Source organism: Pteropus vampyrus, unplaced genomic scaffold, assembly GCF_000151845.1.
Source record: "Pteropus vampyrus isolate Shadow unplaced genomic scaffold, Pvam_2.0 Scaffold135, whole genome shotgun sequence".
In the NCBI taxonomy this organism is placed as follows: domain Eukaryota; kingdom Metazoa; phylum Chordata; class Mammalia; order Chiroptera; family Pteropodidae; genus Pteropus; species Pteropus vampyrus.
This window is the reverse complement of record NW_011888916.1, coordinates 486360-501966: the sequence shown is the minus strand read 5'-3', so window position 1 is coordinate 501966 and position 15607 is coordinate 486360. Positions and strand designations below refer to the sequence as shown.

The 15607-nt window shown below is 55.9% G+C and overlaps 1 protein-coding gene across 6 annotated transcripts in view; it reads right to left on the bottom strand.

Moving 5' to 3' along the window:
• Positions 1-15607, bottom strand: part of PTPRF (protein tyrosine phosphatase, receptor type F) — a 75833-nt gene that overhangs the window by 6955 nt on the left and 53271 nt on the right. For 2 of the 6 annotated variants that reach the window (XM_023534956.1, XM_023534959.1), the window contains 11 exons: positions 15208-15401; positions 12095-12121; positions 10662-10779; positions 10005-10598; positions 9260-9357; positions 8836-9089; positions 8654-8747; positions 7828-8049; positions 7344-7498; positions 4676-4791; positions 1618-1715 (listed from right to left, as the gene is read on the bottom strand). In XM_023534956.1, the coding sequence (XP_023390724.1) occupies positions 1618-1715; positions 4676-4791; positions 7344-7498; positions 7828-8049; positions 8654-8747; positions 8836-9089; positions 9260-9357; positions 10005-10598; positions 10662-10779; positions 12095-12121; positions 15208-15401 (1970 nt within the window). Of the gene's footprint in view, positions 1-1617; positions 1716-2575; positions 2609-4675; positions 4792-7343; positions 7499-7827; positions 8050-8653; positions 8748-8835; positions 9090-9259; positions 9358-10004; positions 10599-10661; positions 10780-12094; positions 12122-15207; positions 15402-15607 lie in introns of all 6 variants that reach the window. The other 4 variants (XM_023534960.1, XM_023534957.1, XM_011367523.2 and 1 more) reach the window with 4 other exon arrangements.

The window sequence follows — 15607 nt, the reverse complement described above, 5'->3', positions numbered from 1 at the left end:
CGTGAGTCCCCCACAGCACACCCCCACCCCACCCCTCAGCCTGCCTGGGTGCTGTCAGCCTACCTTCTCTGCACACGTCTGTCGCATTCAATACTATGGCATAATGTCCTATCCCATGTTGATTATCTGTCTGTACTCATCTCTCCACTGACTGAGCTCCTCGAGGGCATTTGTCTCCATATCCCTAGCAGAGACGGCACACAGGAGGTGCTTGACAATGCATGATGGACAACTGACTGACCGTTAAAGGTAACAGAACTATGGGATTCTAGCAGAGGGGAAGTCTATAGGAGGCCAGGGTAGCCAGGGATGACTTCCTGCTGGAGGATCTTGTAAGGAAAACTTAGACTGGAGTCAAGAAGCGGGCAGAAGGTGGAAGTGGGAACACTGGGAGCGTGGACAGGGAGGTACAGAGCCTCATCAGAAGGGCAGGTGTGGGACATGGAACCAAATGTGTATGGGCTGAAGACCCTGGAAGGCCATCCTGGCCAGCTGAAGAAATGAAGGCAGGGAGCCCAACTCACCGGATTTGTAACCCCCGCAGCAAGACCCTATGGAAAGCAGGGCCCTGGGTGCTCCACAGGTGGGGGCAGCATGCTTTTCTCGTAGAAGCCATGTTCACCTATCTGCCTGTCACGCTCAACTTCCTCTGTGGAAACCTGGCCCACAGCCCGTGGAAGGGGAATCGTGGTGTCTATGATACCAAGGGTGGACATCTGACCAGAGAGGAGCAAACTCCCAGACTGAGCCAGCCCCTCCATCACCTGTCCATCCCTCACTGACTGAGGGTGAATCCTGTGCCAGGAGGAAGGGAAACTGGAAACCGCAGAGCTGAGCTACAACAGCTTCCTCTGTGCTCCTTAGAGGAGGCGGGGCTCTCCTTATTACCTCCTTTGATAGCAAAGCACCTCCTAGCTAGGTGGCCTGGAAGTCCTCAGACCCCAGGCTGAGGGAGCAGTGCTCTAAATTCTGAGCCCTCAGCAGGTAGGAGTCAAGGCCAGAGTGATAGAAGCATGCCTTGAGCAGGAGGGTTTGTGCAGCCTGAGCTGAGTCCCTGATTTTCTATCTCTGTGATCTGTGCAGCTCTGAGAAGACATGAGCACACACAAGTGCAGGCACTGGCTGTCAGGCAGGCCCAGGTATGAATCCTGGATCCCCTAGTTATTAGCTGTTTGATCCTGGGCAAATCACTTCCCCTCTCTGAGCCTCAACTTGCTCATCTGTAAGATGGGATAATAACAATACCCATTTCACAGGGTTGTGGGGAAGACTGAATGCAGTGATGCATATTAAGGCAGTGCTAGCTTACAGCAAGCTCTTGGTAAAAGCCAACCATTGTTACTGATCTATGTGTGTATGCATGAGTGCGTGAGCTTTTGCCTCTCTCTGGGAACATCTGAGTACGTGTCTGAGTATCCAGACCTGGGGTGCTGAAGGGCCTCGGCCAGACCCAGTACCCGAGTAGCTGAGTTCTCTACCTGCCATTGCTCACTCCTCCACTCTGTGCTCTGGGCAAGTCTGGAGCCCCTCACTCAGAGCTGAGACCTAAGGCAAGACAGGAGCTGGCATGGGGCCAAGCCTGGGCCAGGCACATGGCAGGGAGTGAGGATACCTCACCTCATACTCCTGGGAGAACTTGAGGCCGTCGTTGGCTTTGAGGCGCTCAATGTTGTCCGCTAGGTCTGTGATGGGGATGGGTGGGTGGTCTCGCATACCTGGGGGAGTAGGGGCACACACAGATAGAGTTAGCATGAGGCCTGAGCGAGGTGGCGGACAGCCCCAATGCATGTATGTGCACATGTGAACACGTGTGACCATGGAGCACTCGGCACTGGTGGCATGGAGACAGCGGCACATGCGGCGACAGGGATGGTGGAGCACACAGCGGTTGGAAGTGGGGAGAGGACAGAGAGGGAGTGTGTGTGCCGTGAGCATGTGTGAGCATGTCCATGGGACACAGTGCTGAGTGGGGGCACCAGGGCCCCACCTGGCGGGTTCTCAAGAGGGATGAGAGGCTTCCTCCCCTTCCAGGCTGGGGCTGGAGCCCAGGTTAGGGGCAGCTGACAGGATGGGGCTGTGGGCTTCTTCAGCCTGCACCCCTGCTCCAGGAGCCCTGCCTGTGGACAGCCCTCCTGCCCCTCACTGGCGCCAGTCACCATGGGAGACTTGGTGACGTCGTCGTCCCAGCACTGAGCATGTGGATGGAGTGATCGCAAAGTATGGAGACGAGGCAGAGTGACGTGGAAAAACACGAAGAGAGAAGCGGAGATGAGGAGGGAGAGGTGGAGACAAGGAGACGAGAGAGGCCCCCAGAAAGATGTCAGGTTAAGGCCTGAGGCAAGAGAGCTGGAGAGACAGACACAGGGCCAGGGGGGGGGGGGGGGCAAAACTGGAGGAGGCAAGGTGGGGACAAGTAGGGTGGAGAAGGAAGAAGACGAGGAGACAGCAGGAGGGGAGAAGAAAGAAAGGAAAAAAGAGAGAAGAATTCAAAGAAGGGAGGCAACAGGCTGAGAAAAGTAGAGGAAACACACAAAAGCCAGAGTAGGCCCCAAACATGGGAACTTGGAAAACTAACTTGAGATATTCGGGCAACTGGGGACACTGGAACCTGCAGAGAAAAAACAAAAAATATCGGGGCAAGAGAAGAAAGCCCGTTAACCGTCTCTGGAGGGACACGGCAGAAGGGAGGTGAGGCGGTGAAGGGGCGGAGAGGGTTTGGGAGGGGTGGGCAGGAGGAGGAGGACCGGGGGCAGGGAGGGGCCTCCCAGGAAACACAGACAGATCTCCCACCCAGAGCTGAGCTCTCCCAGCTCCCAGGGGCCTGGGTGGCCTTGGTGGTGGTGGTGGTGGAGGGTGTAGAACTCTTTTTATGATTACATTCTAGGTCCAAACCAACCCTTAGTCTCTCTGGTATCAAAACTTAACCTTGGCTATTTTCAGATGGTTTGGCAAAAGGGAAGTGTGCTTTTACACAGAGATGTGGCACGTATGGCAAGAAATGAAGGGTCAGCCCACACAAGAACAGGGAGATGGTGACTGGTTACTCTTAAAGCTTTTCTGTGGGATTGAAGAATATTCAGAATGAAAATTAAACGATAAGAGAAAAAAAAAAAACAAAAAAACGAGTGTTTACTGAACTAACACAAAGGCAACCCTAGGCTGTGGTGACTGCTGCTGTCCCCACGGCTCCTACCCCATTACCTGTGCCCTTCTGTGTCCTTGGTCTCCCTGACACTGCCCGTGTCCACAGGGGCGCCTGTCCCCGGCAGCAGCCTCAGTTCCCTGATGTCCACATTTTTGGGGATGTCACCGTGCTCCTTCCCACTGCCTGACCTGGGCTACAGTCCTTGCAGCCCCCGCCCCGCTGCACTTGGCCTTTAACACCATTGCAGACCCCTCCTCCTCCTTCATGCCTCCTTTTCCTCTTCCATCCCCACCATTGCCTTCTGGCCCTTGCAGCCACAGGGATTCAGGGTCTGTCCCCTGGGCCCTCAGGCTGCTCAGCAACCCTCCCCACACCCTCTCTCATGACCCTGCTCTAATCACTTTCATCTTACGCCCGAGGAAACAGGCCGAGAACTCCGGCAACATGTTCCCTGGCACAGACCTCACCCACTTCTCATCCTCTCCTGGCCTAGACTGAGTTTTCCAGCTGAGGACCTAGGTATTCTAGAATAGAGACAACTGTGCCTGCTGTGCTCCTGTCTGAATTTCTGACTCACAAAAACTGTGAAAGATAATACATAATTATCGTTGTTCTAAGCCATTAAGTTTTGGGGTAATTTAATATGCAATAATAATTAGCTTATATATACACAAACCCTGTGTGTGTGTGTGTTAGTTCACTCATTCATTCAGCTGTCTGTGTATTTGTTTCACGGGCATTCAGTAAGAACCCATTGTGTGTACAACACCAGGGATGACACAGATGACTAAGACACAGTTCCTGGTTCCACAGAGTTCAGATTGTCATTAAGGCAATCGTAGCCCAGGGTGAGAGATGTCATAATGGAAGAAGCAGAGAGTTTCTGGGAGCTGAGGAGAGACCACCCCCTCCTCCCCAAGCCTTTTAGGGGGCCTGGGAAGTCCAAGATATGTCACCCAGGGGAGAGGTCTGAGCTATGTCTGATGGAGCATAGGGAAGGAGTGACACTTCTGGTAGAAGGAATAGCCAGGGAGTCACATGAGAGTGGCTGGGGAAGGAAGGGCAGGCACCACGCCCTGTGCAGAGTCTCTGAACTCTCACGGTGAAGCTGGGGCCAGCCTCCAGGAAGGATCGGATGTGGGTACATCACCCCGCCACAAGTGTCTGATAGGGCATTTCCTATCAACACATCCCTTTTTCATGTGGAGGGGCCAGAGTATAGGTATTGGCCACCCTGTGGCTAGGATGTGGGTTTCATAAGGATCCTTAGCCCGTATTTGGAAGAGGCCTAGACCAAAGATGAGGCAAAGCCTAAGCAGCTGGGCTTCCCCTGAGAGGCTCCTGGGCCCTGGGGCACCTGTCTAGCTGTTGGAAATAGGGGTTCCTCAGTCACTTCAACCAAGTGGATGATACAGGAAGAAGGGCAAAAAGGAGGAACAGGAAAAAGGGCACAAGGCCAGGGTCCCTCCATAGAGACCCCAGGAACCTGCAGGCCTGGGCTGGGCAGACAGGCTGGGGGAGCTGCCTTACCTGGGGTCTGGTAGTTGAGCCTCCGCATCTCCACAGGGTCGGAGGAGTGGGCCAGCAGAGAGTCCTTCAGCCCAATTGACTGCTCATCCTTGGATGATGGGGAGTGTGTCCTTTTCCTGAGGAGGCAGAAGGGCAGATGATGAGAACCCAAAGTCCAGGCAAAGGACATGGTGTGGCTGGCTGCCACGGAGCCCATGTTTATGGTTCTGTCCCCTCCCCTCCATCCTGCCCCCTCCTGGGGTCTCTGAGTGCGAGGGAGCCAGCGGCAGAGCAGCGTTAACATGGAAAACATAGGGTGGGGGTGGGGAGACAGCAAGAGGAGAGAGTGGACAGAGGGAGGTACAGCAAGGGAGAAGGGGTTGCAAAGGCTGGTGGCTCCTTCTGATAGAAGGCAGATCACTACTGCTAGGCAGTGGCTGCTGCCCCCAAGGCTGCCACAGCTGAGACAGCAGGAGCCACCAGGAATAAACATGCAAATGACACATAAGATACGCAAACATCACAGAGCGCTGGGCCCCAGCTGTCTGGCCCTCAGTATCAGGGTAAATGCCCAGAGCAGCAGCAGCGGGATAGGGAAGGCATCACCCTAGCCAGGCAGAGTTCTCCCTTGCTGGCCTCAGCTCCCCTGACTACAAGGACAGGATCAGACACAGACTATGAGGTCTAGCTGCTGACGAGTATCCAGGGTTGCTTCTGCTCGGTGGACACAGGTATGTTTGGAGAAAAAGAACTTCTGTGAGTGTGCATGAGTGTGTAGCAGTACACACTTCCCACTGCCCTGTAGGCAGTGCTCTTGGCGTATATGCAAGACTCTATCTCCCACAGCACTTAGGTAACTCAGAGAACAAGGAGTCCGGTGGAAGGCTCTGGTGAGCCAAGAGCCAGTCTGTGCAAGCAGGGGAAGCACCAGAAGACAGCACTACTTCTGCGCCCTGAAGGGCATGCCCTGTGCAAGGTACAAATGGAGAGGGTGATAGAGCCTGCCCAGAGCCTGCTGAGCTGACTAGATAGCCACAAGCCAGGAGGCTTCCGCTCAAAGCACTGCCCCTCCCTGCTGGGCCCAAAATGTACACAGGGATAAGAAGTGAAAGGGGAGGCGTGTGAAGAGAGAAGGAATGACTCCTACCTTTCTTGTTTACTAGGTCCCGAGAGACAGGCAAGGACAGAAGAAAGGAATGGTCACTGTTTCCGCCAAGCACTCAGGCCCTCTCATGACGTGGGGGGGCACTATGGGACCTATGGCACCCACATGGCATTCACGGGGTGGGGGGGGACTGCCAAGACCCAGATGGGAGTGGGAAGGAGCATGAGTGGGTATGGGGGACACTCCTCAGGTCCCCGCTCACATGTCTCCATGCCTTGGACCAGGACAGCCTGTCCTATTCACCCTGGGAGGAGGGAGCCAACTCTTCAGGAAGGAGGCACTGGGTCCAGGTTAGGAGTCAGAGATCAGGGGTTAGGGGCAGGGGAGAGATGGGGCAGAGAGTAGGAACTCATACATGGAGACATGTTCAGACACACGGACCAACATATGTTCATTGACAAGCGTTCACTGAGGTGTCATGTGGGCTCAGCCTTGTCCCGGGTGCTGGAAATGCAGGCTCAGTGATGTACCCAATGAAGCATCACTAGGGCAGATGAGGGACAGTGTGGGAACCAAGCGAGAGCCTGGAAGAGAGGCTTGAAGGGATAAGAAGGAAGTTGCCAGGTGGACAGGGAGTGGGAAAGCTGCAGAGTAGAGAGGGCATAGCCCAAGCCGGCAGGGAAATGCATTAGCTCAGTGTGACGATGTTGGGAGCACAGGGGCCAAACTGGCCAGGTGTTTAACTGTCAGGTTACAGAGGTGGGGCTTTATCTTGGGAGCCACTAAAAAATTTTAAATTGAGATGATGAAGTTAAATCCTTGGTAATACCTTTCAGGCTGCAAGGGGGATGGATAGGAAGGGGACACTCTGACAAGGAGGACTGAGGCATGCTGTGTGCCAGGTCCCCAACCACCTACACATACATTATCTTGTGGAGAGCCCACCGGGACAGGGAAGAGGAGCAGACCCAGTGATAACCAGGATAGGACTCACAGGAGACAGTGGAGCGAGAGGGAAGAGGAAGATTAAAGGTGATACCAGCTTTGGTTGGTAACTAGGGGGATGGGAGGAGGGTTTTGGGGAAGGTCCCAGACACTGAGTCTAGGACAGCAGTGGATGCTGCTATCACAGCAGGCACTCAATAAATGTCTGCTAAGTAAATGTCCATGGGCATGTGAGCCTGCAGCTCGGTCTGGACCTCCCTAGCTCTAACCAGGAGCCAGGCTAGGGAGTCATCTAGGAATGGTGGCAGAGGAAGTGTTGAAGGTAGGAGACCAGGAGAGGGCAGTATCTTGAAGCTGAGAGAGGGAAATGCTCACATCCACTAAAACAGAGACAGATGGACAGACACACCCATGGATACATGTGAACCAGCCCTCTGTGAAGACTCAGCTTATCACATCTGGGTAACAGACATACATGTGCACACACACTGCTTCTGCTCCTCCTGGCTTCCCACCGAGCCCAGAGCTGGGGTGCAGGCTGGTGCAGGCTTCTCTGTGCCCAAATGAACCACGCCTAGGGATGGCCTGAGAGTCCAGGGACAGGTGGCCATCCCCTGGAGTCCTGAGCACAGCACTCACCTCTTGAACAGGAGGATGGCGATGACAATGAGGATGATGAGGATGACTGCCAGGACTGGGCCTGTCACCCACAGCATCTCAGGCTCCTCCTGCTGCTGGGCTGGTGCCACCTGGACCACGATCTCATCAGAGTAGGGGCTGGAGGCATAGCGCTTCTGTGGCCCAGTGGAGGAATAGCACGGCAGGTGAGCTCAGTGTGAGATCTCCCACCCTCTGCCCACCAAACCTAGAGCAAGGGCTCTGGGGCTGGGCTACGCTGGGCTTGCTGGGCTTGCTGACGTAAGCCTGGTCAGCTGACTGAGTCCCAAGGGTCGATTAGGTCTGACCTTCTGAGTCCTAGGGACTGGTGTCTTGAGATCCCTTGTGCAGGTCTAGGGTCTCAAGGGCTCCCCAGGCCTGGGATCTCAGAGTGTCTGAGCCTAAGCTGGTCTCGGGTCAGGCTTAGGGTCTTGGGGTACGGAGGACCCAGGGGACTCAGGCAGACCTGGTCCACAGGCTCCTTCAGGGAGGCGAGCACAAAGCACTGGTAGCTCAGGTCCGGGGACAGGGGCCGGTTGTAGAAGCCCCGGTAACTCTTCTTGTCCCCCAGGATAAAGGTCTCAGGGAGCACATCCACCTGAGCGGCCACATATGGCTTTAGCCGCTCCGTCTGCCGCCGCCGCCGCCGCCGCCTCTCCCCGCCACCCTGCTCGATGGCCTCCAGGAGCTGACAGAACAGAGCACAGAGTAACATCGGATCTTGGAACACGTACCCCTAGGCCTGTGGCCAGGGATGTCAGCCACCTGGGCTGGCACAGGGCTCACCTTCTGTGTAAAGGGCCCGAGCCTATCCACTGCCTCAGAAAAATGATGGACACCAGACGTGACAATGTCACTCCTTCCCGCCAATCCACCAACCCAGAGAGTAACCCCTGCTCCTCTGCCTAACTAGAATAAGCTGGTTCCACACCGCTGCGAGAAGAGGATGGGAATTCCAAACGTCCTGGGGCTCCCCTCTAGCCCCACCCTGGCCTCTAGACCCTTGGGACCCTCTAAAGTCTACAGGACTCAAGGTTCTCGAGATCTGCAGAGACGTCTCTGCTTCTTCTCTCCCCAGGGATCCTGGGAAAATCCCTCCAGAGGATCCTCTGTAAGCTTCCAGGAGTTCTCTAAAACTCCTGGGGACCACCTCAGAGTCCCTTTCCCCTGGGAAAGGGCTGGCTGCCAACCAGAACGACTAGAAAGTGATTCCAATTTGGAGGAGCCACTGGGGCCACAGCCAACCACTGCCAAAGGGCTGTCATAAATGCCACCCTGGCCCATCCCTGCACCTCATCCAGCTCCAGGTCCTCGGGTGTGTTCCACCTTGGTGTCAGCATGCTCCCGCCCACACGGTCAATGGGCACCACCACAATGTAGAACCACCTGGGCGAGCAGAGCGGGAATGAGGACTGTCATCACCGGTGCTGGTGGCAGCAGGCCTGCCCTTCCCCCCAAGGCCTCATCTGCACACCTGATGAGCGAGGCGTTCTGCACATGGGGCATGGAGAGGGTGAAGCGGCCGTTCTCTATGTAGGCAGAAGCAGGCAGCGGCTTGTGTGGCAGGAGGTCGGGGGCTGTGCGGATGGACACGAGGTGCTGCAGGCCCCCAGCACTGCTGCCACGATTCATCAGCACAAATGAGTACTCTGTGTTTGGCTGTAGGTCTGCAATCAGCTTCCGCATCGAGTGTCCGTCCACCTCCACATTCTGACCATTGTACAGAATCTGCGGGGAAGGGGGCAGGCAGCTCATGAGTTGAGGCGGCCCATCATGGGCCTGTGGGAGCTCGCGTGCACACTTAACCAGAATCCTGTGTCACGAACACACACAGACACTCACAGTGGGACTGGACTGATGCCCGAGTATGGGCTGGGCTGGCCGTGGCCCTCACCCACCTTGAAGGGTATAGCTGATTTGTAAGAGTCAGGAACCTCCCAGCTGAGCAGCACAGATGTCTTCATTGCAGCTGCCACCCGGAAGTTCTTGGCAAACACTGTGGAACATAAGGAGGGAGTCAGTGCTGGCTGTGTTAACTGGGGTGGACTGAACGGGCCCGAAGGGTTCCCCGCCAGGAAGAGACGCTTGTTGGGGCACAGGGGTTAGGAATAGCTGCAGAGAACCAGGCTTCACATCACATGGTTCAGCTCCCAGCCCCAGCTCTTTTACACAGCAAGCACCCAGGCGGCAGATGCCACAGCACCCACGGTCGGGATCTCTACAAGTGCATGGATCATAGCTGGAGCTCAGACACCAGGTCAGAGTGACTCCAGGTCAGTGGGATGCAGTCATGAGAAGCATGTGGCCGCACACCAGAGCATGGTGGAGCACGTTCATTAGAGGTCAGTGGGTCACGGCCCCAAGAGATTAGTGTCACACACCCAAGAATGTGATACAGTCAAAAGAGATCAGTGGGTCAAGGTCACACAAGAGACTGGAATCACACAGCAGAGGTTAATAGGTCAAGACAGCAGAGATCAGGGGTCACACACCGAGAATGTGGCACCCATTCACAAGAGGTTAGTGGTCAAAGTCATGAGACTAGAGGGTCACACAGAAGAAGCTGGTGGATCAGTCGCCAGAAGTCAGTGGGTCAAGGACAGCAGAGTTCCCCAGGTGCAGCCACATGCCTGCAGCACACACCTTGCTCCATGGGCATGGTCCGGGACTGGATACTGGGGCTGAGCGGGCCGGCGCCTTTGCTGGTACGTGCGCGGACCTTGATGTCATAAGTGGTGTCCGGCTTGAGGCCGGAGAGAGTAAGGAGAGTGTCGGCAGTGGTGTTCTGCATCTCCTGCTGGCTGTTGATGTCACGGTATACCATGGTGTAGTTGGTGATGCGCCCATTCCTCTCCGCTAGCACTGGTGGGTCCCACGTCAGTTCCATGGTAGAGGTAGTCAGCCCTATCACACGCAGGTTTTGGGGGAAGCCACTGGGCATGTCCTCAGGGGTCGTGATCTCCTTCCTGAACTCCTCACCTAGGCCAGCCCGGTTCTTGGCAGCAAGTCGGAAGATGTAGGTAGCCCCTTTGTGTAGGCCGGTGACAGTAAAGTGCTGGTCGTCCTTGCCAAAATCTATGGTATTGGGTCTTATCTCGTCGGCCCGGTGGTACTGTAGCCGGTAGCCCAGCAGCTCACCAGGCAGCTCCTTGGGTGGGTGCCACTGGAGCAGGGCAGTGTTCATGGCTGTGGTGCTGACCATCATGGTGGGCCGGCCTGGGACTGAACAACCAGGCACTAGTTCTGACGCTGCCCTCCTCGCTGCTCCTCCCTCAGCTCTGTCCCTGACCCCTTACTCACCTGCCCCTGTTGTCGTGACAATTTTGGGTTTGCTTCGGGCACCATCTCCTTTGGTGGTGTAGGCGGCGACAGTAATGGAGTAGGTGGTCTCTGGGGTCAGGCCGCTGATGGTGGTTTCCTAAAGGAGGAGGAGGGGCCCATTCCTATCACAGGAGGGCAAGGAGAGGCCAGACCAGGCCAGGCACTGCAGGACCTTAGCTGGTGGGGAGTCCCCAGAGCACACAGCGCCAGAGGTCCTGGGAAGGGCTGCTGTGCAATGCTGGCCTCTGCTGGAGGCAGGACAGGCAGGTGGGGTGTGTGCCCAGGAGGACCCCACCCATCCCAGCAGCAGTACGCCTGGGATAGACAGCTCATTCTTTCTTTCAGACAAGAACAAAGGGCCCCACTGTTCTTTCACTCCATTGTACTGTGAATGATACCTTGTGAAGTCTATGCACACATGGCATGAGGACCTTGCATGCATGTAGCATCTTGAATGGTTCATGGCATGCACGCATGCAGCCTATAGCTCTTCCTGCCTAAGCAGGTAGAAGGCCACCTGTAGATATCAACGCACACCCATAAAGCTAGGTAGAGGACTGCGCCAAGGTACTACCCTGTAGGACCAAGTCAGAACCCCATCTAATCCCCACTGAGGCACTGGCTCTGCGAACACCTTATGTCCTGCAATACCTCTTGAGACAGGAAGGAGAGACAAGGACAGGAAACCCCAACCCTGGGGAACATACTTCCCCATCGGCCTGGTGATACCTGAGAAGTCAGCCAAGGCAGTGTCCCCTAGCCTTGGCTGGCCCTGCCCATATGCCCATGTCCAGCCAGGGGATCATTTTTGGACATGCTGAGAAACACCATGGGAAGCCAAATCATATCATCCAGAGGGAAGAGTGGAAAGAAGGGACCACCGTGCAGTGGGAACAGAGCTGTCACCACCAGCCTTGGTATCCCTCCAGCTCTGAGCCTCAGGAGGGCCACTGCAGCCACCACCAAACCCCACTCAGGCCCCCTCTTGCCCCAGCTGGAAGGTATCCCAGGGCTGGGGCTCCAGAATGCACCAATGCCGGAACCCAGCTCACCAGACTCCCCTCCCAGCCTGTGCCCAGAACAGGTGATTTTTGTTTACTCCAGAGATCAATAAAGCCTAGCAATCAGGATCAGATTTAACTCCATCCCCATCTGGCCAGAGCAAGGGCCAGGCCCTGGTCGATCATGAACATTGGCCTGAAATTGCTGCTCAACAGGCGAGAAGTAAGGATTACAGGAAATGCCAATTGCTGCTCAGCTCGGCGCTCCCATCTAAATGCCTATTTTCTCTGGATGTGGCTGGTGCCCTGTAGATCTTATGGCTCAGGCTGGAAGGAAAGGCAGGGGAGGAGGAGTGGCCCACGAGCCCACCTGACCCAGGTCTTGCCCGTGCTTGCACACCTGTTACTTACATAGTCCTCGGACTCCTCTGGCCGCCACTGACCGCGGGAGAGGGAGAGAAAGGGAGACAGGATGTGAAAGACTCTGGCCTGGAGAGAGCCTGGCCTGGGAAGGGCAGATGGAGGACGTAGGCCTCTGAAGTGCCCCATGAGGGTAGCATCCCAGGAGCACTCCCCACCTGAAGATCTCAGCCCCTGCCTCATGAGCCCAACTGTGTGCCAGGGATGAGGAGGGAAGGGTCTGGGCCACTGAGATCAGAGAGTGTGACTTGGAGGTGCTCTGAGGGCCAAGCTGCCGGACATAGGGGGTGAGCTCAACAGCTCAGGCAGAGAGTGGAGAGAAGACATCATGGGGTGAGCAAGGGAGGATGACGGTACACCCTGGTTTGCCGAAGACAGTCCTGGCCTATGCTTCTTGCTATGGTATGATTATTGTGTCTTTCTCTCTCAAAAGTATCCTAGTTGGAACAATAGATTTTACAGTCATCCTAGGCAGGAAGAGTGTCCTGGGGACAGTAAGCGCCATGGCTGGAGGGTGGATGTGAGGTGGTGTGGTGTGGCCGGCTGGCCAGCAAGACGGAGGTGTCAATGCCAAACTCAGAGTCTGGGCCCTGCCCCAAAGGCACAGGGGAAGCACTCAGACCCCTATTCCTGACGCCAGAGATCTCATCGATGTGGGAAGGCGTGTTGTAGGACTGGCAACTGTTTAGGACTGTTTCTTCATACAGTCTTTAGGCCACAGAGCATATAGGTGTACTAGCTGGACAGATGGAGGTAGTGATGTGTCTTCTGTGGCACTGTGGAGAGCTGCGGGCTGGCAGGTGTATAGCATGGCACAGAAATATGAAATATGGTCCATGACATCTCCGAGAGAGAGGTACCACAGGGTCCTCTAGCCCAACCACCCTCACAGTGCTGGTCTGGCCTTTGTCCAATGGGCCCAGTTCCTTCTGTTCTGGAAAGCTCTGTTGGAAAGCCCTTTAATAAGAGAGTGGGACTGGATACGGGGCGGCGGGGGAGGCCATTATCAGGCCCCCATCAGCCACGGCCACTTTCTCGGGTGTGGCTGAGCCCCACGCTGCTCTAGGTTCCCTGCTTGGTGGGGATCTGTACTGTCTAAGCCGGGTCTGGACAGGGAGGTCTTCATAGGACACCTCTCCTGTGTCAGAGACAGTGAAAAAGAAGGGAAAGACAAAGTAAATGGAGCATAATGGAGGCAGAGGACTGGACGTGATCAGAAGGAAGGCGAGAGAGATGAGAATGAGACACAAAAAGAGTCAGTGAGAGGGAGAGACAGAAACAGAAGAGAAAGAGAAACCATGAGAAAGGGACAGAAAGACACAGGGAGGTGCAGTCAGGGACCATGAGAACCTAAGACGAACCTCGGAGGAAGATGTACATAAAGAGCTACACACTTGTGGCGGGGTATGCACCCCATAGTTCTAGCAGATGGTGCTGTTTGGTGAAGGACAGGCTGTGGTGTCCCTGACAGGGTGCTCAGGGGACAGCTGGGCCCTGCGGCCAGGCCCCATCTGCTCTCCTACTGGCTCGGAGCAGAATGACCCAGTCCCACGGGGAACACATGGGCAGGCCCTCCATTTTCAGTTGGCTTCCCTGGGGGCTGGGCTCATGTTTACCGCCATTTCGGGATGTCTGAGGCCCAGAGGGCAGTGTCCCTCCTCCGACAGCCCAGCTCGCTTCAAACCACTTGGGACCAGAAAGGGGCACCCTAAATGGCTTCTCTGGAACCCCACTGGTTGCAGCTGTGCTGCTGGCCCCCAGGATGGGAGGGGCTGAGGGAGCCCATTCCTGGGATGTTTCTGGGTGGGTGTGTCCAGCAAGGCTCCAGGAGGAGCCCTCAACCTGCCCCAGGAATGCAGGAGAGTACACATGCACAGCTCCTCTGACCCCTTGTTTTCTTGGCACCGGCACTCTGGCAGGCTGATGGGAAGAAGGGAGCAAAAAGGAATTTTGTTCAGAGGACTGGGTCCAGCAGGAGGCATGAAAGCCTGTCTGTATGGGTGTTCACCCACAAGCACAGCACGTCGAGCACAGGGCACATGCTTACACCCCTGATCCCAGCCCAGACAGGGTGAAAAGCTGGACAGGGAGGGCCGAGTGGTTCTGGAGGGAATGTGGGCTCCTTCCTTCAGGGCTGGCTCAGTACTGCCCTATGTCGATCCTGGATGGGGAGACCCTGAAAGCACAACACTCCAGGTGTTATGACTCTTCGGCACAGTATTTTGGGAGGGAACTCGCATTAGTAATCACAGCCCTTTCCCAGGCATCCAGAGACTTGGCTTCTTATCCAGGCTCAGCCACCCACTTACTGGGAAATTCTGGACCACTCACATCACCTCCCAGGACCCTAGGTTCTTCATCTGAATAGCAATTCCGTGCTGAGCTTACCCCAGGGACCTCACCCCCAGCTGACGGGCAGAATAACCATCCCCTGGAGACAGAAGTGCAGCGGAGAGGAGACATGATGCAGTCAGGCTGGCAGGTCCAGCCACTGAGAGTGAACATCGAGGGCTTAGTCAGCCTCCTAGGGGCCAGGTGCAGAGAGCAACACTCCAGCTTGGCCATTCACAGAACTAGGCAATGACCAAAGGCCAAGTTTGGGGAGAAGACTACCCAGGAGAGTTCTCCCTGCCCTTTTCTTGGCTATGGGAAGAGTGGCTGTCTAGAGCTCAGTACCATCTAGGAAGAATATCTCAAAAGACCAGCCTGAAGTGACAATGATGGTGCTCCTTGCAAACCACAAAGGAGGGCTTAGTGGGGCTGAAGCCTGGGGTGACCATAGAGGCCTGGGTCTGTGGAGACAGCGCTTCTCAGTGCTAGTACTCTGAGCCACAGAGGTGACTGCAAGGCTGGGACTGTCACCAGGGCAGATGGAGCTGGCAGGGCCTGGGTTGGCAGTTTGGGCAGATCCAAGACAAAGGAGGAAGGGCTGCTGAAACATCACCCTAACCTCCTGGCTTCGGTGTCTCCCATGCCTGACACAGAAAAACATTTTAGTCTCACAGTCTGAATGCAGGCCAGGGAGGGGAGCAAATCTGGGTTCCAAAAAGGAAACAAGTATGCTGGTCTCACCAGCCCACCCACCCCACCTCCCAGGGGCGCACCTGGGCCTCAGCCAGCATGACGTCCTGGATGACAGGTGGGCCACGGGGCTCGCCATTCTCTAGCCGCACATAGGTGACTTGGTAGCCGCGGATCTGGCCATGCTGCTTGCTGGGGACGGGCAGCTTCCAGGAGATGTGCACGGCAGTGGAGTTCAGCGGCTCCACTTCTACTTTCCGTGGGGGCCCACTAGGCACTGGTGACCAGGGAGACAAGGAAGTCAGGCCTGGCGTATGGGTCCTGGCTCAGGTGGGCAGAGCACACTCCAGGGCCCAGCCTTTGCCACCCCACTACCCAAGAAAGGCCCTGATGTAGCTTCCTTAAACTGTCTGTCCTTGAAGAGGAACAAGGAGGGCTCCGTCTGCCTGGCAGAGGAGTGAGACCAGAAGCCTGTGAACCCTC